The sequence below is a fragment of the Rutidosis leptorrhynchoides genome, unplaced genomic scaffold (genome assembly GCF_046630445.1).
Source record: "Rutidosis leptorrhynchoides isolate AG116_Rl617_1_P2 unplaced genomic scaffold, CSIRO_AGI_Rlap_v1 contig118, whole genome shotgun sequence".
Lineage (NCBI taxonomy): Eukaryota > Viridiplantae > Streptophyta > Magnoliopsida > Asterales > Asteraceae > Rutidosis > Rutidosis leptorrhynchoides.
The window spans coordinates 38606-64600 of record NW_027266373.1 but is presented as its reverse complement, the minus strand read 5'-3'; the positions used below and the strand labels follow the sequence as shown (position 1 = coordinate 64600).

Below are 25995 nucleotides of genomic sequence, written 5' to 3'. Positions count from 1 at the left end.
CGTGCGGAAATGACGAAATGCCACGGATAGCATTGCAAATCATCATTGAAGCTCAAGCAGACGGGGCTAGTGGTCCAAATGTTGTCCTCCATTTTGTAACTTCCCTTCTCTGTATTCTCCGATCGCTTCCCTGTATTCTCCGATCGCTTCTCTGTATTCTCCGATCGAAGTATGCTTTCCTTTCATGCTTTCTTGTCGAGGACCTAGCGGATCGAAGAGCTCGAATGACGTAGAGAAAGTTATGCTTGAAAGAAATGCATATTACAATTACAATTTCTTAGGCACCTAAAGTTATGCTTAAAAGAAGTGCATATTACAATTTCTTAGGCACCTATTTATAAAAAAGTCGCCATCTAGAAAATAACCAAATTACTGAAATATAATAACAAAATTAAGGAAAAGATATTGATAAAAGTATCAAAACACAAATAGAAAATCCGTGTTTGAAATTTGTGACATCTCAGAAATGGAAAATAATCTCGAAGATCACGCAATCCTTTTTTATTTGTGGGACTATACGCTCCAATGTTCATTTTTTATTTGTGGGACTACCCGCTCTTATGACGCTATAATGTTTTCATAAAAGCATTTGCATGTTATTCTCCAACAACACCATCCCATGGATACCGACGGTTGTGATCACGGTAGTGTGGAGCGATCCGACAAGCTCGAGTGTGTGATCTGTTCCGTGAACACCCAGATTCCCAAGTCGGTTGAGAGAATCGACGAGCTCAGAGCGAATTGAAGGAGACGCTGTGGCGTCCAGGGCTTGGGTTCCAAACTTCCAGAGAAAGGAGAAGATCATGTGGCCCCGATATGGAAGTGAGCGGCGACTAGGGTTTAATTTAAAGGAAGAGGTCCAGTGGAGTTTGGGAAATTTGATATTTATTTATTTATTTATTTAATTTTGTCGGAGGGGAATTTGATATTCAAAAATAAGATTTTTGGGATTGGAGTTCGATTTGGAAAATTTAAAAATTGAGTTAAGCTCCACTCTATTGGAAGATATAATGTTGATTTGGGAGAATATTTTCAAGAGATGCTGAAGATTTATTTTGATTGTAATTGATTAGTTGAATCAACTTAGGATTAGATCTGATCCTCATAGATTAAAGAAATATAATCATCATTAACTTCCATTCACGACCCTTTTCTCGCTTTCATCTTAACTTGTGATATAATATTAGAGCGAGCGTTTTTTTTATCTAGCTTGCGCACCTTCTTATTGCCCTCCATTTTTTTTTTTTTTACCTCCGTTGTTGTGGGAACACTAAACTTGCAAAAAAAAAGGTAGTACGCCAGTAGGAATCAGTATCTAAACACTTCCAAAAAAAAATACAAACAATTTACTTCTTACCGTTTTCTTCCTCACTGATATCATGGCTAAGGAGCATTCATCGACTTCTAAAGGAAGAAGTCCAGAGGAGTCGACTGTGTAACAAGAACACATCATGGACCAGGAACCAAGAGTTCAGGCCCAGCCTAACCAGGGACAGCCCATCACGGGCTAGACCACTTCGGGGCAATCGATTGCAGGGCAGCATGTTTCAGGGCAATCCATCCACATTTCCTTTGTTTTGTGCTGGCTAGAATCCATGCACGTGCTAATTTGCAGGTTTAAAATACCTACAACAACAAACTAATTCTTTTCACACTAAATGATGTTGGTTATATATCATTATTTGCCAGACTTTCACTTACCTTGTAATCATCCTACAATTTCTTTTCGTTTTTTTGATTAAATGAAATTCCATATCGCGTAAAACTCCACCCATCCTGTCTCTGCCCCTCCTTCTCCCCTCTCTCCTCGCCGCCGGTCCTCGAAGCGCGCCTCCTCATCGTCGCGGCCGGCGCCTGCTTTGCCCTCCTCGCGGCTTATCGGAATCACCTAGGGCTATTTTTGCCATTTTAATCTTTATTAAGGGCGTGAATAAGCTAACGGGAGGGTGGGAATTAGCGGCCCCCAACGTTAAAAGCCTTAAACCCCTCGAAAAACCCAGGAAGGAACCGCCCCTGAGAATGTCCGCCTCCTCCTTTACGACACCTTCAATCCTCCCTCCGAATCTGCTCTTTCGGGTGAGTTCCTTTTTTGACTTTCTTCTTTTTTCCCTCGATTCCTTCATGCCCTTTTACGAATTATACTTCTTCGGATTGAGATTGAAGAATTTGGGCGCTGTTCCCTGTCCAGAATCTGAGTGGAAGCAGGAGGGTTTTGGGTCTATGGAGGAACCGGCAGAAAGTTGGGAACTTCGTGGTGAGAGCGGGTCCAAAGAGGGTATCTTTCGGCAAGGAATGCAGAGAGGCTCTTCAATCTGGGATTGATAAATTGGCTGATGCTGTCTCTGTTACCATCGGACCTAGAGGTTTGTGGAGCTCTTCTGTTTCTTCTTCTGAAATTCCCTGTTTCTGTCATTTTAATCATGGAACTATTTGTTCATCTAATTATTTATTTATTATGGGGTTGAGCTGGAATTAGTATTTTGGACAGAGGGAGAGATATTGTGTTTTTGCTTATTAGTTGTCGGGGAGCTGGCTGGTCTAGTTTTGTGCAACATTGGCGTTGAGAGTTATTTTGATGGCGTATGTGCAGAATTGCGGTATTTTAGCCTGAGTTTAGTGTATGAACTTTTCCTTTTGTCAAGGGGACAATGCTAGACGTTCCGGACTTTTAATTCCTACATTCCAAGCTGACTAACCTGCCTTGCTTTCCTGATTGCTGTTTTATTGTTTTCTTCGGTTTCTTTTTTGGTTCCTTTGGCCCTTATTCTTCACCATGGACTAGAAGTAATACACGGAGTATTCTTATCTATCCTATTCACGGAAGATAGTTAATTGACACCGCATACACACAAGTTAGTTGTTTTGGTGGCAATGGAAGATAATTATAGACAGAACATGGTCCCCTCGTTAGAAGAAGAAATTTCTTCAATATATGGATATTGTACAGTACCATACATAAGATCTTCGCAACCTATGTTTAGGGTATGCTAATCTAGAGGCATGACAAGTGTTTCGCTAAACCTTTTCTGGAAGTACACTTACTAACTCATACGTATTTAAGGTGCATTTGGGGTCAATTTGACTGGTCTATTTACTATTCCTACTGTCCAACTTGTTGAACCCAACAATATAAATTGCTTCTATAGCATGTTGTGAAGAAGACTTTTTACTAAAATATTTCAGCATTTGCCATTTGCACTCATTAAAATAATTGGCAGCTCGCATGTCATGGCATAATAGTGTTGATGCCATGTAGAATACTATTGCAACCTTGAAATCTGAAGATGACATGTTTTTAAGCATGTAAGATAACATGTTTGACTTTTTTTGAAAACAGGTTCTTGTATATAAATTTATACAATGTTTATCATGCGCAGCAATATGTCACACGGCAATATGTAGATGGTTATAATGTGTCATGTTGATAATAGCATATTGACTTTTTTCACCAACATTCCCAAATGTGTTTAAATGGGTTGACCCCATTATGACACACATGCTTTTGTCTAATCCAACCCCATTTCATGTCATACGTTGTAAACACTTTATAGAAAGGAGGAGAAAGTTGAAAAGGAAGAGAGACAATGGATGCTGAAAACTAGAAGTCCAATGTTAGTCTTCAGTAGGACAACCAAGGTTACACTTGTAAAAATGCTGTGTCGACTTTGGCTTTTGGAGCCAGATGATTTATTAATTTTCTTCTCATTGATATATGCATAGTCAAGAATTATCAAGAATATCAATACTATTCAATCGGATATTGTTTTTCTTTTTATGTTATTGATATTTTTAGAGTGGTATGAGAAAAGCCTTTTTACTGGAAAATTCCTTGCAACCAAAAATGTAAATTTGTTTGATCAGTATTCCTCAACTGACCATAGTATAGGTTTATGTTTTTTTCCAGTTGTGTCCAGATTAGAGGATTGATTCTACCATTATGGCCTAATTGATTTATTTAATTTCTCTTTACTTCAGGACGCAATGTTGTCCTCTCAGAGTCCGAATCTCTGAAAGTAATAAATGATGGTGTCACAATTGCCCGAGCAATAGAACTTTCAGATGCAATTGAGAATGCCGGGGCAATGTTAGTCCAAGAGGTCATTCATGGTTAATATTTAATCCTCTCCAGAAGTTTGCCCTCATGCTTAACTCTTAATTTTATGTTTTTGTGCTCAAATGGATATAAATCCAGGTAGCTGGCCGCATGAATGACTTGGCTGGTGATGGCACAACCACCGCGATTATCCTGGCTCGAGCAATGATTAAATCTGGGCTGTTGGCGGTTTCTTTTGGGGCTAATCCAATCTCTATAAGAAAAGGAATGGATAAGACTGTAAAGGAATTGGTCAGGATTTTGAAGGAAAAGAGCTTTCCTGTAAGAGGGAGTGATCATATCAAAGGTTAGTGATGAATTTTTTTTTTTTTTTGGGTGCTTTGTCCAATACATGAGCTATTCATGACAAAATTCTGTAATTTTCTCACCATTTTGCAGCTGTGGCATCAATATCTGCTGGCAACGATGACTTTGTTGGAAAGATAATTGCTGACGCTATAGAAAGGATTGGACATGATGGAGTAATCTCTATCGAGTCATCCTCATCTTCTGAAACCTTTGTTGTAGTTGAAGAAGGAATGAAGGTGGTGAATTTTGCTTTAGGTTTGAAATAATAAGGAGTTGGATGATTGTTCCCTTGCAAAATGTGGACAGAGTTATTAATCTCTTATGCTCTTTCGCAAGCTCTCTATCTTCTAAACTCTGTCTCCTAAAGGGATAAACTCTTCCAATTGGATGCATCAATAGATCTTGAGCTTATTGAATGCATACACCGCTTTTAATAATAAATTCCCCTTCGATGATGTCTTCACTTAAGTCAGATTTTTTTTTTCCTGCCAGATTGATAAGGGCTATATGTCGCCTCATTTCATTACAAACCAGGATAGATCTCTTGTGGAGTTTGAGAATGCCAAAGTCCTTGTAACTGATCAGAAGATTTCAGATGTCAAGGAAATGATTCCTTTGCTGGAGAAGGCAACTCAATTAAGTGTCCCCTTGCTAATCATTGCTGAGGATATCTCAACGCAAGTATTGGAAACACTTGTTGTGAACAAAATGGAAGGCTTGCTTAATGTAGCTGTTGTGCAATGTCCAGGATTTGGAGAAGGAAAGAAAGGTGTCCTGCAGGACATTGCTTTATTGACAGGTGAACTTGTACAGCGTAGCAACCTTTGTTTTTATGCTGTCTTAAATTCCTTAAAGAAGCCTTCTTATTCGAACAGTATGAGTATTCCCATCATTAGAGCGCATTTTCTGCTATTTTTTTGTTCCATTAACATTGTAATAACATCAGGTGCTGATTTTCTCTCTGGAGAATTGGGTCTAACTCTTGATGGTGTGACGTCTGATCAGCTTGGCATTGCTAGAAAAGTAACCATCAGCAGTAACTCAACAATCATTGTTGCCGATCCTTCTACTAAAGCTGAAATCCAGGCAAGGATTTCACAGATTAAGAAGGATTTAGCTGAAACTGACAGCGCATACCATTCCCGAAAGCTTGCAGAAAGAGTTGCCAAACTCACTGGTGGAGTTGCTGTAATTAAGGTTTGCAAAATCCCACATTCTTCTGGAGGCAATTTTCACTCACATATAAGTCTATTTAAGCAACTTGTTTGAAGAATTAAAGATGTACAAGCTTGTGAATTTGAGATCCCCTCAAATGTCCTCGAGATAAATGAATTGCACATATTCATCAGACTCGTAATTCTGTATTGCCTACTAGTCTGAAAGCGATTCACTGTTGTTTCTGTTTTATACTAAGCAATGTGCATTCAATTTAGGTAGGAGCGCACACTGAGGTGGAACTTGAAGACCGTAAACTTAGAATAGAGGATGCAAAGCAGGCTACATTTGCTGCGATGGATGAGGAATAGTACCTGGTGGTGGTGCAGCTTATATACATCTTTCTGAGTATATTTCTGTGATAAAGAGCAAGATGGAAGATCAAGAGGAGCAGATTGGTTCTGATGTCGTAGCAACAGTATGATTTCTACTTTTTTGCTTCATCTCTTTGTGTGCATCGTTTTGTGTGTAATTTAAATTTCAGCAGGTAGTTTAAAGGAAACTGAGGTGGTTGGCGCTTGACCAAATTTTGTTCATGCATACCTAGTTTGGTCCAACAAGCATCCTCTGGTGCCTTTGTTCTCTAGCAAATTGTCACTCTTGTTGTTCGTTGTTAATGGCGGCTTTGAGGATTTACAGGGACAAACCATGGCCAGGTTTACTAAGTTGATTGTGCTCTATACATTTGTATTAGAATATGCGCAGGCAGATCTATCGACTAGTCTATACTTTATTTATCAATAGCTTGAGACAATATTGTGCCTTTAAAACAAAACCCGTTTTGAATATCTAATGTTCAGCAAGACTTAGGAATGGTGGTGTTGCATGTCAGATAAAAGTTTTAAGTGGCGGGAATAGCTGCCATTGCCAAATCAATAAATGTGAGACAAAATAGACAAAGCCAGAAGCTGGCGTTACCTGATATGGGTGTGTGTGCAATGGTTCTGGAGTGGATTTGCATTCTGTCTGCTGATCATCAAATTCTTTACATCGACCTTTTCTTAGTTGACCAGTGTAACAGCCTCTCCTGTGGGCTTGAGGAAACTATGTTCTACTTTTTCTTTTGAATGATAACCTGCCTTATGTCTTCAATAATTGTTTGGGCATTCTAAGTGGAATGCATTGAGTGTAGGATAGTTTCTAGCATTTTGCTGTTGTTCTGGAGGTGTCTTTGTTCTTATAGGTGGTCAATTGCGGATTGCAATTGCAGGCACTCCTTGCTCCAGCAAAAGCCATTGCAACTAATGCAGGAGCAGATGGCGATACTGTAGTGGAGAAAACCCGAACATGTGGTTGGGAAATTGGTTACAATGCAATGACGGGCAAATATGAAGATCTTCTCAGTGTTGGAGTCATAGATCCATGCAAGGTTTCAAGGTGCGCACTACAAAGCGCAGTCTCCATTGCAGGGACAGTCTTGACAACCCAAGCAATATTGGTGGAGAAAACAAAGAAGCCCAAGCCACCCATTCCACTTGTGCCTGGAATAACACCTTAAAGTAAAACGAACGAGTGGATGCTTCATTCCTCAGGATAAATGCCGAATCAGAGCTCTCCTTGATAAAAAAAATTACCCGTGCTTCATGGATGCGTACTCAAAATGAAGATGGGCATAACATGTTCCGGGGAACTGGAGAGGTGTAATCTCACTTATCTAGCTGGTCTTCAAGATCCAGCCGTCATAATTGAAGAAACCAAGGTTGGATATTGAAAGCTGGATAGTTTCTCCGGTTTGCTTAATGGCAGTCACATTTCTGCAATCTGTGCAACACGTCAAAATCTCTCTTACACACCTATTGTTGGAAAACGCATTGTTCAGCCGATGTTCTCCGGAGTCTAATGCCTTGGTACTTTCTTTTGAGACTAGAAAATGTAATGCCTTCTACTGGGTATAAGTTAGTGTCGAAATTAATCACAATAATTTTACTATTTTCAAGCTTATGGTGACTGTATCCACTATTCAGATTCAGAGGGACAAGCAGACCAGTTCCTCTGGGAGCATACGATTTTCGTTTGAGGTTCAAGTTTCCGAACTGCCAACGTGAATAATGGCACCTCAGATATTTTATCGGAGAATTGACTGAATGCAGCAATCCAACAAGGACCTTTTTGTCAGTCACGGTGCTTGATCCAGCAACTTTAAGCTGCATCTCAATCGATTTCCCCTAGCAAAACATTTTAAATGTTTCAAGAAGTGGGGTAAAGGTGTGCTCAATTTGATTGAAAACCCTATTAAGATTAATCTCATCGGGTGCGATAACCTTAACATCTCATTTTGAGCATAGATCTATATAACTATGAGTCATATAACAACTATTAGATAAAAAGTAGATGCTTTTTACATGTTGTAACTATAGCTTTAACTCACTACTTCATACTCCAAATATTAAAGACAAATTATGAAGAATCTTTAAATTATTATATTATTTACAAGCCCGCGCCATATTAATCGTAATACCCATTGAAGTTATGGGAGGCCGTTTAGGATCGAGTGCCAATCTCAAATCTCTTTATTAAGTAATTTAAAAAAAAACTCATTTAATTATTACTAACAAGGTCATCGATAGTAACTCTAAAGCCCTTATACACATTTATACAATGTATTTAGACTATAGCCAGCGTCATTGAAATTTAATGTGAAATTAAAATACCAAAAATTGTAATAAACAATGCTACGAGGATATTTTAAAAACTAATCAATACAAGGACTAAAATTATTGTAGGAATCACAATTTTAAATTCCTAAAAATTGTTTTAGAAGCTGTAGGCATAGGTATCGTGTGTCGATGGTTGGCGTTGATCAAGCATATTTCGTCTACTTTTGAATGAAAAATTGTTGCTGTTGGGAGACTAACTTAAAGAGCAGATTGTAATGAAATATTGTAGATGACCAAAACTGAATGTTGAGAAACAATGAGAATGTTTTATGCATTTTCCTCTATCTGATTTACAAAAGCGTCTTACTAAAAGAAAACTCGCCAGATCATGAATTAAAAAAACTCGTCAAATCATGAATTCAAAGGTGCTATTTAGATCAACAAGGCAATTTGATTTGTAATGTTAAATTTATTTGACGAAGATTGATGACCTCAACTGTCAAATAAACAAAATCTCCTTTACTAAATTTAACCAATGAGGGCCGATATCTATCACAGTTGGATCAAATGAATTTCTACCGTTGGATTGATCAGATGAAGATTGACGCTCCATATCATTAGATCACAGAGAAATCAACGGCTGTAGTTAGAATGGGTTTTTGTGTATAAATAAGAAAACCATAGCTCGCAGTCACTCAACTCTCCATGCATGCCCGTTCTGTCCCGGCGACCTTCGGTGTCCCCTTTTCCACTGCGCGCGTCTGTTCAGTACAATTTCACCCAGCAAAGGCAGTTCTCTCCCCTCTGGCGCAGTTCTCTTGGCTGTTATGGACCAGCTGGTTGTGCTGAAGGGGGAAAGTTCTTTGCTATTTTCCTCTCCTACTGGTGCCCAGTTTACATCTCCTCCGGCAGCGCTCCTCCATGTTCACTGCCGCCGTGATCTCTCTCTTGTCAGCTCAAAACACCCCGGTTGCAATGCGGTGACCGCTCATGTCGCCGTTTGCCACTGCCCGCTGCTGGTCAGGGCCACTCGCCCTTTGCAAAAGAGTGGGCAAACTGGCCGCCACCTCTGCAAAGGAGATGCACCTACAGAAATTCCTCAAAAACGGGGGTGGGCCGCCGCAGCCATCTCTTCCTCACTATCCCTAATCATCTCCTGCATCCTTCGCTCATCCTTTGCTGAGCTGGCTATGCCGGCCTGCCCACTGTTTGGCCAAACAGTGGGCAAGCTAGCCACCAGCTATGCAAAGGAGATGGAACTGAGACTAGAGAGACGGGTTTGACGAGCTTCTTCTTTCTTAATCCTCGCTCATCATCCTCTGCCAAGCTGACTAAGTTGACTTGGCCAGCCGGCCTCCAGCTCTGCAAAGGATGACGAATGGGTGATCAACTGAGGGAAATTCCTCGCAAACAGGAGTGGGGGAGAGACCGGCTGTGCAACGGGCTGAGTGGATGCAGCAAGGGAGAGTAGGGTGAGTGCTGGGCTGACGACAATGCCATAACTTCTAGTGGCATGGGACATGGATGGGCAAGGATGCGAGAAATGTATACTGGCCACAGTTTTGGGTGGGAAAAAAAAAAACAGGAATCTCCTCTAATGCAGAGCCAGTATCTCAAACGAGAGAGGACTGCTAGAAAGGGAGCCTAAGAGAGACGGCTGTTACTGGGTGAAGCTGGGCTGGATAGACACAAGCAGTGGCGGGCGGAACACAACCCACTGCGGAGCACAACCCCTGAGAAGTGAGAATGGGTTGCCTGCTTCCTTCAGTGCAAGTTCTTCTTTTTCCTTTCGCTCAATTTCTTGATGGCCTTTTACAAATTATACTCTCTCTGGTTTGAGATTGAAGAGTGAGGCGCTGTTCACTGTTCAGAATCTGAATGGAAATAGTAGGCATTGGATCTGTGGAGAAATAAGTAAAAATGTTGGAAATAGGTTCCGAGAGGGTCTTCAATCTGGCACTGATAAATTAGCTGATTCTGATTTTGTTACGATGATACCTCTTAGGTGTGTGGAATTCTTTTGAAATTCTTGATTCTGTTGTTTTAATCTTGGCGTTATTTGTTCATCTGATTATATTTGTTTCGGGGTTGAGCTGGAAGTGGTATTAATATAGTGGCCGTTTGGACAGAGTGAGAGGTGGTGTGTTTCTGCGTACTAGTTATGAGGGAGCTGGCTGGTCTAGATTTGTGCAACATTGGAGTTGAGAGTTATCTTGAAGGCGTATGTGTAGAGCTGTGCTCTTTTAGCTTGAGTTTTGCCTATGAACTTCTCCTTTTGGTCAGGAGGACAAATGCTTATATGTTCCAACCTTTTTATTTTGACATTCCAAGCTGGACTGACCTGTCTTGCTTACCTGATTCAATTGTTAGTCTTGTCTTCATTTTTCTACTCTGATGCTTTGGTCATTACTCTTCACCATGGATTTGATGTAATTCACAAAGTACTCCTTATTATTATGCTCACTGAAGTTAGTTTTTGATTGCAATGGGATGATTATAGACAAAAAAATTCAACTCGTGATAAAAAAATAAAAAAAATAAAAATCTTGAGTGTATTAACGTTTTGCAGTACCATACATAAGATCTCTGCAAGTTATGTTTAGGGTGTGCTAATCTAGAGGCATGACGAGTGTTTCTCTAATGCAAATTATGGTTGTGTTGATATCAAGGTCATATCAACTTTTTTCACTAATACACGCAAGGGTGTTTAAATGGGTTGGACCCTTTTCTGACACCCATACTTAAATGTATCCAAACCTATTTCGCTTCATATATCGCCAACAATTAGTAGAAAGGTGGAGAAATTAAGAAAGGAGAGACAAGGGATGCTGAAAACTAGAACACGAATATTAGTCTTTCCGCAGGACAGCCACCACCACACTTGAAAAAGTTCTCAGTCGGACTGGAATTCCACCTCATGGAGTTGGATGATTTTTGCATTTTCTTGTCGATAATACATGTCAGGATTTTTAAGAATATCAATACTGTTCTGGCGGGTTTTGTTTTCTTATTGAAATTTCTTCAGCATTGCGTTATCGGTTGTCCTCATCTTCTGAAACCTTCGTTCTAGTTCAGGAAGGAATGAAGGTGGTGAATTTTGCTTTAGGTTTGAGATAATATGGAGTTGGATGATTGTCTCCTTCAACTGTGGAAAGAACTCTTTGGCAAGCTTTCGATATTTTTACAGTCTGCCTTCTGGAAGGATAAAGTCTTCCATTGCATGACTCAACAGATCCTGAGCTTATCGAATGCGCACCCATCTTTCAATAAAAGATTCCCCTTTCTATTATTTCTTCACTTGAGTTAGATCTCTCGTGAGGTTGAGAAGGCCAAAGTCCTTGTAGCTACTCAGAAGCTTTCAGATGTCAAGGAAAATGATTCCATTGCTGGAGAAGGCAACTCAATTAAGCGCCTCCCTTGCTAATCATTGCAGAGGATATCTCCAGGCAAGTACTGGAAACATTCGTGCACAATTCACAAAATGGAAGGCTTGCTTAATGTTAGCCGTGGTGCAATGTCCAGGATTTGGAGAAGGAAAGAGTGTGTCACGCAGGACATTGCTTTATTGACAGGTGAACTGGTAAAGCGTGGTAACCTTTGTTGGAGAAGCACTGTTATTCGAACCGCAAGATGAGTATTTCCATCATTAAAGCACATAATCTGCTATTTTTGTTCTTTTGGTTCCATTAAACATTGTAATAATATCACCAGGTGCTAGTTTTCTCTATGGAGACAATGGTCTAACTCTCGCTTGTGTGACCTCTGATCAGCTCGGCATTGCTAGAAAAGTAACCATTAGTAGTAACTTAACTATCATTGTTACTGATCCTTTTACTAAAGTTGAAATCCAGGCAAGGATTTCACAGACTAAGAAGGATTTGGCTGAAATCGACCGCGCATACCATTGACGAAAGCATGCAGAAAGAATTGCCAATCTTCCTGAGGGAGTTGCTGTAATTAAGATTTGCAAGATCCAAAAATGTTTTGTTTTCAGCACATCGTGAAGGACTAAAGATGTAAAAAGCCCTCGAAATTTCAGATCCCCTAATTTCCTCAGATAAAGATGATTACACTCATTCATCGAGATCAAAATTCTGTGTGCATCGTGTTGTGTGTAATTTAATTTTCAGTGAGTAGTTTGAAGGAAACTGAGGTCATTGGATCTTGAGCAAATGGGTGTTCATGCATTTACCTATTTTGGTCCGATGAGCATCCTCCGGCAATCGTCGTTATAGGCGTGCGGTGATATTTGAACCTTTTTTGAAGACGTAGTGTGTCAAACCGTGGCCAAGACTTGTGAGAGAACATAAGTATTAGCTTCCTTTGTTTCGTAAAAAATATGATATTTTTGAAAAATATTCAAGAAGTCATTTTATAGAAAAATAAAGTGTTCAGCTTATATTTGAAAATAAACTGGAAGATATTTTATGTTGTTTTGTAAAGAAATTCTGATTTGATTTTTTTAAATAGATTGTTATTATTTGGGCACTACTAACTTGCACATGGATCGTCGGGGAATTGGGCACAAGCTTGGGAATGTATCCCTGGCTTCTGGGCATGAGCCATGCCCAAGTGATAGTCCTAAGTCCCCAAAAACCAGACCCAAGGACTAGGTGCCCATGTTCAACTCCTTGGTTACCTTGGCCTACGACCCCAGCACCTATACTAGGGACCCCAATCAATGAACCCCTATGCTTGGGCTAGGTCCATCGAGGCTTGCCCAGCTTTTGCACCCTAGCTTGGGTCTATTGAGGCTCGGCCTCAAGCTCTAGCGCCCTCGCCTTGAATTATGGAGGTCGAACTCGGGATCTCGATGCCCAAGCCCGGGTCCTCGATGCTTGGGCTTAGGTCCATTGAGGCTGTGCTCATGACCTTGGTACCAGTGCCCTTGTCCCCAATGCTTGGGTCCATTGAAGCCGGGACACTAGGATCCTTAGCTTTGACCTTAGGGCCTGGGCTCAGGCACCGTAGGCTTGAGGAAACTATATTTAATGACAGACTTTTGGGCTTTAGGGAAATATGTTATAGTTTTTCTCTTGATTGATAACTTGCCTTATGTCTTTGATAATTGCTTGGGCATTTTAAGTGAAATGCATCGAGTCAAGGATCGGGCATTTTGCTGTTATTCTGAAGGTTTCTATGTTCTTATATGCAGTCAGTAACGGCTAGCAATTGTGGGCACTCCTTGCTTTTGCAAAAGTCATTGCAACTAATGCAGGAACATATGGCAATACCGTAGAGTAGAAAACCCGAACATGCAAGTTGGGAAATCGGTTACAATGCAATGCCGGCCAAATATGAAGATCTTCTTGGTACTGGAGGGACAGATCCATGCAAGGTTTCAAAGTGTGCCCTACAAAGCTTAGTCTCCATTGCAGGGATAGTCTTCACTGTAAGACATAAAATTCATGATGCGGAAGCCATAATCAATTAAAGACAAACCTCCAGCCATTGTTCTTGTTCACGTTCGTCAGAAAAACCTGAAATCAAAGAAAAATTGGGGACACGCTACTAACCCAATTCCCTCACGTACTTATGATGTATTCCCAATATGAGAGTTTGTGTTAGACCTTGTCATCACCCGTCAGAAATGAACGTACGTTCTTTTTTATATCCTGTCTCCCATCAAGACAGTTACCAAATGGGCGGTTGTCACGAAAGGGTACGAAGCGTGGAAAAACTTCATGTTGAATAGTTGCAACTTTAAGAGAAAATGTGGGTCTAAAATGTGGGATCACAAAAATAAATAACATTCTCCCACTTGATCCCATCATTTTTATCATATGGATTATCCAACTAATTCCACAAAAACTTTATGCTTAAAGAAAAGAAACAAAACACATGGATCATGGCGACATGTCCTCTAAGAGTGAGTAATATCTTTCATGTATCACAATGCATTTTATTTCTTTAATGTCAGCCTATATGTGACAACATATCTTAATGAATAAACCCCATGTTTATTCCAGAACCAAGGATAAATGTTATTATCATAAACAACAAAATGTGTACACCAAAATTGAGAATCAACATTACAACTGAATGAGAGTTTCATACAACAAAATCGTTCATATGACGACAAATCACATGATGGGACCTATTCCCATACTAGTTACATGATCCTTATACTTCATTGGTGGCATGTTTGTTTCAAACCATATATAGATTTCTTAAGCTTGCACATCAAATGCTCACCTTTACTAGAGGGGAATCCTTCAGGTTGTTTCATGTAAACCTCCTCCTCCAGTTCTCCATTGAGGAACACCGTTTTCACATCCATCTGATGTAATTTCATATCAAAATGGGCAACCAATGCCAAAACAATACGAATAGAATCTTTCTTAGATACAGGAGAAAAAGTCTCTGTGTAATCGATTCCTTCCTTTTGAGTGAATCCTTTGGCAACGAGTCTAGCTTTATATCTTTCAATGTTACCCAATGAGTCATTTTTTGTTTTGAAGACCCATTTACAACCAATGGCCTTCGCACCATCAGGTAACTGAACCAAATCCCAGACTTCATTAGATGCCATAGAACTCATCTCTTCCTTCATGGCATTGTACCACAAATTATATTTATCACTATCCATGGCTTGTGAAAACGTTTCGGGATCATTCTCAACTCCAATATTGTAGTCAAACTATTGTAAATACACAATATAATCACTAGGAATAGCCGATTTCTTTATTCTAGCAGATCTTCTCAATGTTGTATTAACATTCTCTTGAGGAGCATGTTGCTCAACTGGTTGTTCAACAGTTCCTGGTAATTGCTGAACAATTGGATCTACTAGATCAATATCAGCAGGTTGTGGAACTTCAACAATTGGTTGTTCAATAGCTGGCTGAACTGAATGGGCATTATAAACAACAACCAACCTTAAACTTGAGGTGGAAGGTTGGGTGTCTGAATGATCTTCCTTAGGAATAAGGTCCCTCGGTCGATTGCTCTCACTGATCAAGTCATTTTTAAGAAATTTAGCATTTCTTGATTCCACAATTCTAGTGGTATGAGATGGACAATAAAACATGTATCCCTTAGATCTTTAGGCATATCCAATGAAATACCCACTTATAGTCCTTGGGTCCAACTTCTTTTCTTGTGGATTATAAACTCTCACTTCAGACGGGCATCCCCAAACGCGCACATGATGTAAACTCAGTTTCCAACCCTTAAATAACTCAAAAGGTGTCTTTGGGACAGCCTTTGTCGGAACTCGATTTAATATGTACACTGCCATCTTAAGTGCTTCAGTCCACAAGGATTTAGGAAGTTTGGAGTTGCTAAGCATACTACGCACCATGTCCAATAAGGTCCGATTTTTTCTTTCCGCTACGCCGTTTTGGTCCGAAGAACCAGGCATAGTATATTGGGCAACTATCCCATGCTCTTGAAGAAATCTTGCAAATGGACCAGGTGCTTGTCCATCTTCAGTGTATCTACCATAGAATTCTCCACTTCTATCTGATCTCACGATCTTAATTTACTTATCGCATTGTTTCTCTACTTTCGCCTTAAATACCCTAAAGGCTTCTAATGCTTCATATTTATTATGAATCAAGTAGAGATACATATAACGTGAGTAATCATCTATGAAGGAGATGAAGTATTTCTGACCATAAGAGTCCATATCCAGACTACATATATCCGTATGTATGATTTCTAATATTTCTGTACTCCTCTTGGCACCTTTCTTTGATTTGTTAGTCCGCTTTCCCTTTATGCAATCCACACAAGTATCACAATCAGTAAAATCTAAAGTACCGAGTACTCCATCATTTACTAATCGCTTAATTCTTTCTATGGAGATATGTCCCAATCTCCGGTGCCACAACATAGAGGAATGTTCTTTCACAACACATCGTTTTATACCAGCTTTATCATGAACATGCATCGCATCATAGTCTTGTAAATTAATTCGAAAAAGACCATCAGACAAAGTACCACTCCCGACAATTTCAGATTTAAATGATAAACAGAAGTTTGAATCTGAAAAGTTAAAGGAGTATCCCAAAGGTACAAGTTTTGAAACTGAAATTAAGTTTCTAGAAAAACTAGGAACATAAAAGGTCCTTTCCAAATTCAAAACAAAGCCATTATTGAAAACTAGTCTACATGTCCCAATAGCTTCCACATGCGAGCGCATCTTATTTCTTGAATAGATGCATTGTTCACTTCCCACTGGCTTCATGTGGTTTTGAAAACCCTGCAAGGAATTCGAAATATGGATTGTAGATCCATAATCAATCCACCAAGTGTTGTGACTTACATCAGTCATATTAGATTCATAACAAACACAAGAGATTGGATTACCTTTCTTCTCAAGCCAGGCCTTAAATTTGACACAATCCTTCTTTATATGTCCATTTTGTTTACAGAAAAAACATTTGGATTCTATCTTAATGTCAACTTGGGGAGGTATTTTACATTTTCCCTTATGCTTGCCATAGCCCTTATTCTTTCATTGTGTTGCCAAATGAGCACTTTCTCCCAATTCCATAATCAGTCTTTCTTCCTCTTGAACACACATGGTCATGAGTTCATTAATCGACCATTTATTTTTATGTGTGTTATAAGAGATCTTGAAAGGTGCATACTGTTGTGGGAGAGTGTTCAAAATATAATACATAAGAAAAGATTCAAATTATCTTAACCTCAAGTTTCTTAAGCTGAGCTGCAATGTCCCTCATTTGCATGATGTGCTCACGCACACCTCTAACACTAGTGAGCTTCAATGATGAAAACTTCATAATCAGGGTCATGACATGCGCCTTCTCAGATCTCTCAAACTGCGCATCTATGGCCTCCAATAAAGCCTTAGCATTGCTATGCTGAGCAACCGAACCACGAATACTATGAGATATTTTAGCTCTTCTAAACATCGCACAAATGCAGTTGGACCGCTCCCATTGGTTATAAAGAGCTATCTCAGCTGAAGTGCTCGAATCAGTAGGAGTAGGTGGTTCGTCTTTCCTTATAGCATAGTCAATGTCCATCCACCCCAATTGAAAAAGAACTGACTCCTTCCAAACTTTATAGTTCTCACCATTCAGTATGGGTGCATCAAACTTAAATTCAGAGAAATTCACAGGTTGCGAAACTGCATATCAAATAATCATGCTTATGTCACAAAATTTGAGGCAAATATAAATAAATAATGTTTTACCAATGTAAACATGTCACAATATGAATCACATAACATAAAAACTACCTGTGGGCTAAGTTTTTAATTTAAATAGATTCATAATTACTTCATGAAGAAACTACCATATTATATGCCTTTTCTTAATCCCTGTGGGTAAATTAAGAAAAGTAATATGATATTTCATCCTAATTAATCATATTAATATAATGAAAATTCCCGTGGGATAAAATTCATCATATTAATATAATTAATTACAATCAATATCCATTTCTAAATATGATCTAGAGGCTTTTAATATATAATTTTAATTAATTAAAGATGCTGTGGCCACTCTCTAATTAATTAAATATATGAACCATTGGACATTTAATTTCATACATAAAATACTCATAAAAAATGCACGAAATGACATAATAAATTAATACATCAAGGGCAGAACAATAAATAAATAAATTGGCCAAGGGCAAGATTGTAAAAACATGAAAAATTTTGGGGCAAAATTGTAAAAACAGCCGCGGGTGGGAGACGACAGGCACGTGTAGAGCACGTGCTAGAATCTGCGCGGGCGCGTGCGTTGCATGCACCTGGCAACTGTCGCACGCGTGAATCCCGCACGCAAAGCGGTTGAGCGCGCATGAGAGCGCGTGGCCCGTGGGCTCCACGCGCCTGCAACCGCAGTGTGCGCGTGGGCTCCATGCGCCTTCTTCCTCAGGCCCAGAACACATTTCTTCGCCGTTTTTCGCCGTTCCCCTGCGGTTTTGCCGGTCGTTCCTCCTCCGGCAACCCATCTAAGACCGAAATAAATGATGGGTTTTAAAGAGCATGCTGGCACGACCACATGGGTTCATTTTTTGGCGAAAATGACGAAGAAATAAGCCCCAAATCAGACGAAAATTTCCCAAAACACAATTCCTCAACCACCACGACTTCCGCCACCCGATTAGCCTCTGGCAAACACTGATATGCCGAAATAACTCATGGCTAATATTCCTCATGGCGGTGCGACTGTACGGGTCCGAATTCGAGGGGTGGGTCGCCGGATTTTGCCGGGAATCCGCAAATCTCTTTTGGCCTCAAAACTTCGAGTTACTATTCATCCTAAAAAATGCCCGAAAATACACCGAAAAAACACAAAAAATACAACAAAACAAGGCAGAGGCTTTTAACATGCTCTAATACCAAATGTAAGACATAAAATTCAAGATGCGGAAGCCAGAATCAATTAAAGACAAACCTCTAGCCATTGTTCTTGTTCACGTTTGTCAGAAAAACCTGAAATCAAAGAAAAATTGGAGACATGCTACTAACCAAATTCCCTCACGTACTGATGGTGTATTCCCAATATGAGAGTTTGTGTTAGACCTTGTCATCACCCGTCAGAAATGAACGTACGTTCTTTTTTATATCCTGTCTCCCATCAAGACAGTTACTAAATGGGCAGTTGTCACGAAAGGGTACGAAGCGTGGAAAAACTTCATGTTGAATAGTCGCAACTTTAAGAGAAAATGTGGGTCTAAAATGTGGGATCACAAATGTCATATCAACATCTGTAAGTTAACTCTGTATCCATGAAATTACTCTTCTTTTCCGAATAGCAACGTTCAAAATATGTTGTGGAAACCTGAACCATGCACATAACACTATAGTCTGAAAACCCATATCGACCAAAATCGTAAATATATATACAAAAAAGTAGACTTTAGCAGAAGACATGGCAGCAGCCATGAGGCCCGCCATCACCATGGTTTAGGACAACTGGTCGCACATCCGATGAAGACTTTCATATCATCGAAGTACGAAAAAGGAGAAATTTTGCTCGATCGACAGCCATGTTAGAGAATACCCTGTTCTTTATTTCTTCGACTTGAAACGAAAAGTTCATTGCTCGTTCCAAACCAAACGCGCAAACCCGTTTTCCAGGTTGATGGGTACACAGCACAGAGCAAGAGAAACTCTTAAAACAGAGTGCGAAGATTTGACCGACTCACGAGCTTCCCAGAGTCGAGCGCGCTGGAGAGTATGAACTTGAAGAAGCAACGGCTCCCACGGCGAGGAGGACTGGCCGCGGCCTCCTGCTCGACTGCTCCACCTTCTCTCCGATGGTGGCAACGACCACTACAAGAAGCCATAGACGGCGGCGTTCCCTGACTCCTTACAAAAGAAGAAGATAAAGAAGAAGAAGAAGAAGAAGAAGAAGAAGAAGAAGAAGAAGAAGATGGTTTTGGCTGCTCTTCTTCGGCACGTCACTGGTGGACGTGGAGGGGGAGTGCGGAAACAAGCGACGCGTGGTTCGGCGACGGAGGGAGGAGAAATTATTGGGCGCTCGAGCCCATGCGCGAATCGACACATGTAGTTTCAGAGACCTCTGCTCTTGCACACAGATGTTAAGACAATTCCTATCACATGTAGGTAAAATCTCATTACAGTCAGTTTCTATCTCGCCAACAAGATTCACAGCTCGAATTCCAAAGCCAAAAAAGGAATCGTTTTGAGTGAAATCACATTGACTCGATCGTCCATCTTGATCTATAACATATATTGACAGCTATTTGCACCATATGCATCAGAAATGTATAACATTAACCTTCACACAAGGTTCATTTACAAGAGGAAACCCTAGTCAATGGCATCTCGCTTTCCCTCGAAGCAATTGACAGATCCTGATCATTCAACGTACTTGAAGTCGACCCTGTGTTGCTATGAGAATGATCACCTCCACCTTCTGTATTTCCCATAGCATTATTATTATGCCCTTCAATGCCGGATTGATGTCCGTTTTGCTCCTCATTCCCCATCACAATCACAGCGCCAAAATGAACGTGCCTTCGCTCGTCATCATCATTGTCTCTGCTGTGCGGGAATCTTTCACCGGCAACTGTGGATTTTCCGTCGATGCTGGCTCTGGCGCCACAACTGTGCTTTTTGTAAGAGTTTTTCTAATTGTAGACTACATTAATTGATATTGTAATTTACCGTTTAACGTTTGCCGTTTTACGAGGTTTGGTCTAAGGTGAGATAGAAGGCTTCTTAATTAGTCTAATATGGGCTGACTAGTGTGGGCCGAGTTGAGCCTGGCCCGTAATGAGAGGGATTGGCTGGAAACGCTATAAATAGTGCTCAAGTCTCTCCTCTAACCCTAATTCTCACATGTATCCTCATCTAAGGGGCGTTTACCTAATGCTACACGTGAGGGGACTGCCTCATTGAGCCAGTGATACAGAGGGCAATAGAGGAGAATGACTTGCGCGTGGAACATTGTGTTTCCGCTTCCGCTTCAAGAACAATGGATCCCAAAACAGGTGCGTTAATCTTTCTACTCAATTATGCATGTTCTTGTTCTAGTTATGGAGATCTTGGGGTTACGCAATTTGCGTCTAACATGTGGTATCAGAGCCTCCATAACGTTAGAACTTGAAGGCAATTGATTTTGCCCTAATTTGTACGGATTAGCCCTAATTAGTGCGGATCTTGCCATAATTTGAGATTTTCGAGATTTTTCGTTCAATAAAAATTAAATTAAATTATATATTCGGATTGGGCTCAACGAGACGAGCATGAAGGTCGGCGGCGCGTCACTGAAGGAGGCCGCACGTGCGGCCACGCGCCGCCTGGGCGTGAGTTCCACGCGTCGCGCACTCAGGCGGCGCGTGTGGGCGCGTGGAGCCTCCGTTCGGCGCGTGGTTGGCGGCGCTGGATTCGTATGGCCGTCCTCTATCTTGTGGTGAATTTATTTTGCATGTTTGATGATTTTATGGATGAGAAAATACATGCAAAGCCCTAAATACGTGAATTTTTAGTGTATTTTTGCGTATTTTTCTTGTATTATGTGTTTTTGGAAATACATGTGTTGGGATATTGATATGTTATCACATAAACATTATAAAAGTGTGATTCATTAATAAAAATTAAACTTAATTGTATTTTATTAATGAATAAAGCAGTGTAATTAGCATAGCATGTGATTTGAGTGATATGATGCCCCTATCACTAAAGTTAAATCACATGTATATGGTGTATGCGAGATATAAAGATTATATCCTTGGTATGAGAGAATTTCAAGGATTCAATTGAGTTGTGACCGCCAAAGTGGCACACTTGATTGGATTTGAGAAATTTCGATCTCGTATATTGATTGGGATGTCTCCTGGTCTAATGCATAGTTATACTCCCAAAGGAGGTGATTGTATATTAGTTCATGGAGGGATACGTGATAGTGTGGTGGAGGAGTGACCGATCCTAATGGTTCATATACCCAAAGGTGATGAATTCACGAACATTGGAATATATTCTCATAACCCTTATCATGTGGGGAGTGTACAATTGCATGTCATGTATTCCACCCAAAGGTGATTATGTGATTTTGCATGTAACTCTCTGAATGTGTACTTGTACGTCAAGTTACACAATGCTCACATGATGCTAATTATATATACTCTTGTTTTTCAGTCACCTTTTCTGTAAATGGTAACTTCGTCACCATTGAGGTTGTTGCTAGTTCAAATTTTAAGAGATTGAGAGAGGATTTTCTGTTTGCTATGTAGATGGCAGAGGTTCATATGGCTCTTACTACTGATCGGCCGGCAGATTTGACTACCAAGAGTACAGAGGCTCAAAAAGCAAATTTTGCTGCATGGGAAAAGAACAATAGAATTTGCTTGCTGTCCATGAAGCGTTTCATTCAAGAACACTTGAAAAGTGGTTTGCCTATAGACTGCAATGCTAGGCAGATGATAGAAGCTTTGATGGCTAGAAACCGTGTCTCACCTAATGTTGAGATAGGAACACACATGCAAACACTTTTTACTATGACATATGATGGTTCTGGTGGAGTTAGAGATTATGTTCTGAGGATGGTTGATTTACAGACAAAGCTTCAGGCTCTCAATGTTGAAATTCCTATTGCTTGCATTGTCCATTAAGCTTTAAATACTCTTCCTCCTGATTTTGGGATTATCAAAACCAATTATAGTTCCCAAGATGAAACCTGGTCTGTTAATGACCTGATTGCAAGGTTGGTGGCAGAGGAAGAGAAATTGAAGAAAGATAAAGGACATATTGCTCTTTATGCTTCTAGTTATGCTAGTGACAAGGGTAAGAAGTTGAAGAACTATACCCACAAAGGCAATTAAGAAGTTGCTGGTCCTTTCAACAATAAAGGAAATTCTGAAGGTGCAGGTCCTTCTAACACTCTGGGTCCTAAGAAAGCATTCACCAAGAAGGATGGTGTTCTTTGCTACTTTTGTAGCGAGAGAGGACACGTGAAGAAACGTTGCAGCAAGTTTAAGGCTTGGTTGTCTAAGAGAAATAAGAGAGAGCCTAAAGGTAATGATTATTTGGTATTTGTTTATGAATCCAATCTATCTGAAGTTCCGATCAATTCCTGGTGGCTAGATAGTGGTGCAACTAATCATGTTGCATTTACCATTCAGGGATTCATAAACCAGAAGGACGCCAAATCAGGATGAATCAAAGCTCACTGTTGGAAACAGCGTTGGAGTTGACGTAGAGTTTGTGGGAGATGTTATTTTGATTTTAGATTATGGTTTTCGGATGGTGTTAAGAAACACTTTTTACATACCTTCTTTTAGGCGGAATTTAGTTTCTGTGTCTTGTTTGGACATGTGTGGATACTCTTTTGAAATAAAGAGTAATACTATTTCCATGTTTTATGATTCAAATAAGATTGGGTGTTGCAATTTATCCGATGGATTATATCGATTGAGCTTATCTCCCAACGACATATACGTTGCTTATTCCGCTGAAAATGTTGTTTCCAAAAGGCCTCTACCTAAGGAACAGTCTTATGCATTGTGGCATAAACGTCTTGGTCACATCTCTAAAGATAGAGTAGAAAGGCTTATAAAGGCTAATATCTTGCCTACTCTTAAAGATGATCAAGAGACTTGCGTAGACTATTGTAGAGGTAAGATGACTAAGATAAAGAAGAAATCTGTTGTACAAAGTTCAGACTTGTTGGAGGTTATTCACACTGATATTAGTGGACCATACACAGCTACTTTGTGCAGAAATTTTTATTTCATCACATTTATTGACGACTCTTCCCGATATGGATACTTATACTTGATTAAAGAAAAGTCTGAGTCTTTTGATAAATTCAAGATTTTTCGGACTGAAGTGGAGAAACAATTGGGAAAAGTTATTAAGATTGTCAGATCTGATCGTGGTGGTGAGTATTTTGGTAGGCACGGTGATGCTGGCCAACTTAAAGGGCAGTTTACTAAATACTTAGAGGATTCTGGGATAATAGGTCAGTTTACTATGCCCGGAAGTCCTGAACAAAATGGTGTAACTGAAAGGCGGAATCGTACTCTTATGGACATGATGAGAAGTATGATTAGTAGGACTAATTTACCTAATTTTCTGTGGGGAGAAGCTTTGAAAACAGCTCTTTATATTCTAAATCATGTTCCTACTAAAGCGGTTCCATTGACTCCTTTTGAGTTGTGGACTGGACATAAACCTAGCTTGAATCATCTTAAAGTTTGGGGATGTCCAGCAGAAGTGAAGTTATATAATCCAACATTGAGTAAGCTAGATTCTAAAACTACTCAGTGTTACTTCGTGTCTTACCCAGATCATTCAAAGGGGTATCGGTTTTATAACCCTAATGGAGGTACAAGAATTGTGGAATCTCAGATTGCAAAATTTCTAGAATTTGATGTAGCTGAAAAGGGTAGCTGCTCACAAGCTATCGAAGATGATAGTATGATGGGGATTACTGGATTCCTGTCTCATCCTGTGCAGACAATCATGGAGCCTCTTGCGTCACAAACTGAGCCTGTTGTGGCACATGATCCTATTGTTGCGACAGTTTCTGATGAAATTCCTCAAGCCCCTCAAATTCAGAATGAGGTTGAAGTAGCTCCACTCAGAAGATCAACTAGAGAAAGACGTTCAGCTATACCACCAGACTATCTAGTCTACCTGGGAGAGCATGATTATGATATAGGCTGTGTAGTTGATCCCGTGACTTATACTGATGCCATCTCATGTCCTCAATCAGATTTGTGGTTAGATGCGATGAAAGATGAGATGCAATCTATGAAACATAATAGTGTTTGGGAGCTTGTTGAATTGCCTGAAGGTTGTAAACCTATTGGTTGCAAATGGGTATTCAAGACTAAAAGGGATTCCAAAGGAAAGATTGAAAAGTTTAAAGCCAGACTGGTAGCTAAGGGTTTCACTCAAAGAGAAGGAATAGATTATGAAGCAACATTTTCTCCAGTTTCTTTTAAAGATTCCTTTAGAGTGATCTTGGCATTGGTAGCTTATTACGATATGGAGTTACACCAGACGGATGTTAAGACTGCTTTTCTAAATGGAGACCTTGATGAGGAGGTTTATATGTTGCAGCCTGAAGGTTTTCTAGCAGATGACTCAAGTAAGCTTGTTTGTAGATTGAAAAAGTCTATTTATGGCCTTAAGCAAGCTTTTAGACAATGGTATTTTAAGTTTCATAGTGTTGTTACTTCATTTGGATTTATTGAGAATAAAGTAGATCAGTGTATATGAATACTTTATGTAGATGATATCTTGCTTGCTAGTAGTGACATCGGTTTACTACATGAGACAAAGCAGATGTTATCGAAAAACTTTGATATGAAAGACCTGGTGAGGCGTCTTTTGTTCTTGGCATTGAGATCCATAGCGATCGCTCACGCCGTTCATTGGGTTTATCTCAGAGGGCGTATATTGATTGCGTTTTAGAAAGATTCAATATGCAGGATTGCAAACTAGGAATTGCTCCTGTTGTTAAGGGTGATAAATTGAGTCTTTCACAATGCCCTAATTCAAATTTTGAGAAAGCTCAAATGAATGATGTACCTTATGCTAGTGTGCTTGGAAGCATCATGTATGCTCAAGTTTGCACTAGGCCAGATATTGCTTTTGCAATAGGGCTTCTAGGCAGATATCAGTCAAATCCAGGACACGATCACTGGGTTGCTGCCAAGAAGGTTTTAAGGTACTTAAAGAGAACAAAAGATTATATGCTGATGTATAGACATGTTCCAGACTTGCAACTAGCAGGCTATTCAGATGCAGATTTTGCTGGTTGTCAAGATGATAAGAAGTCAACGACATGATACATATTTATGTTGGTAGGAGGTGCAGTATCATGGAAGAGAGAAAAACAGAAATCCATATCTTCTTCTACCATGCAAGCGGAGTTTGTAACATGTTTTTCAACTGCTACTCAAGCTATTTGGCTCCGAAACCTCATTAGGGAGTTATCAGTTTTTGATTTTGTGGATAGACCTATACAACTATATTGTGACAATAATTCTGCAGTGTTGTTTATTAATAACAATAGAAGTCTCAAGGGTCTAAACACATGGAGGTTAAGTTTTTGACTATAAAGGAATCAGTGCAGAATGGTGACGTTGCAGTGGATTATATTCCTACAGATGATATGATTGCAGATCCACTAACTAAAGGCCTACGTCCATGTGTTTTTGATTGACATGTCATTAGTATGGGCCTAGGAGCATCTTGGGATGCTGTTATTTAGTGGGAGCTGTGTTTTATTTTTCCTTGAATAAAGTTTACATCTGTTTTGTTACAATTTAGTAACACTTTGATATATATATGTCAACTTTTGCATTCAATAAAATATT

General features: G+C 39.8%; 1 protein-coding gene across 1 annotated transcript; it reads left to right on the top strand.

The window, feature by feature from the left end:
- The first annotated feature begins 1379 nt into the window (after positions 1-1379).
- Positions 1380-7115, top strand: LOC139881146 (chaperonin 60 subunit alpha 2, chloroplastic-like). The gene is given in 10 exon segments (XM_071865662.1): positions 1380-1435; positions 2164-2363; positions 3976-4097; positions 4193-4400; positions 4493-4638; positions 4895-5201; positions 5349-5599; positions 5836-5917; positions 5920-6035; positions 6828-7115. Coding segments are annotated over 10 exon segments (1776 nt in total).
- The last annotated feature ends 18880 nt before the right edge of the window (positions 7116-25995 follow it).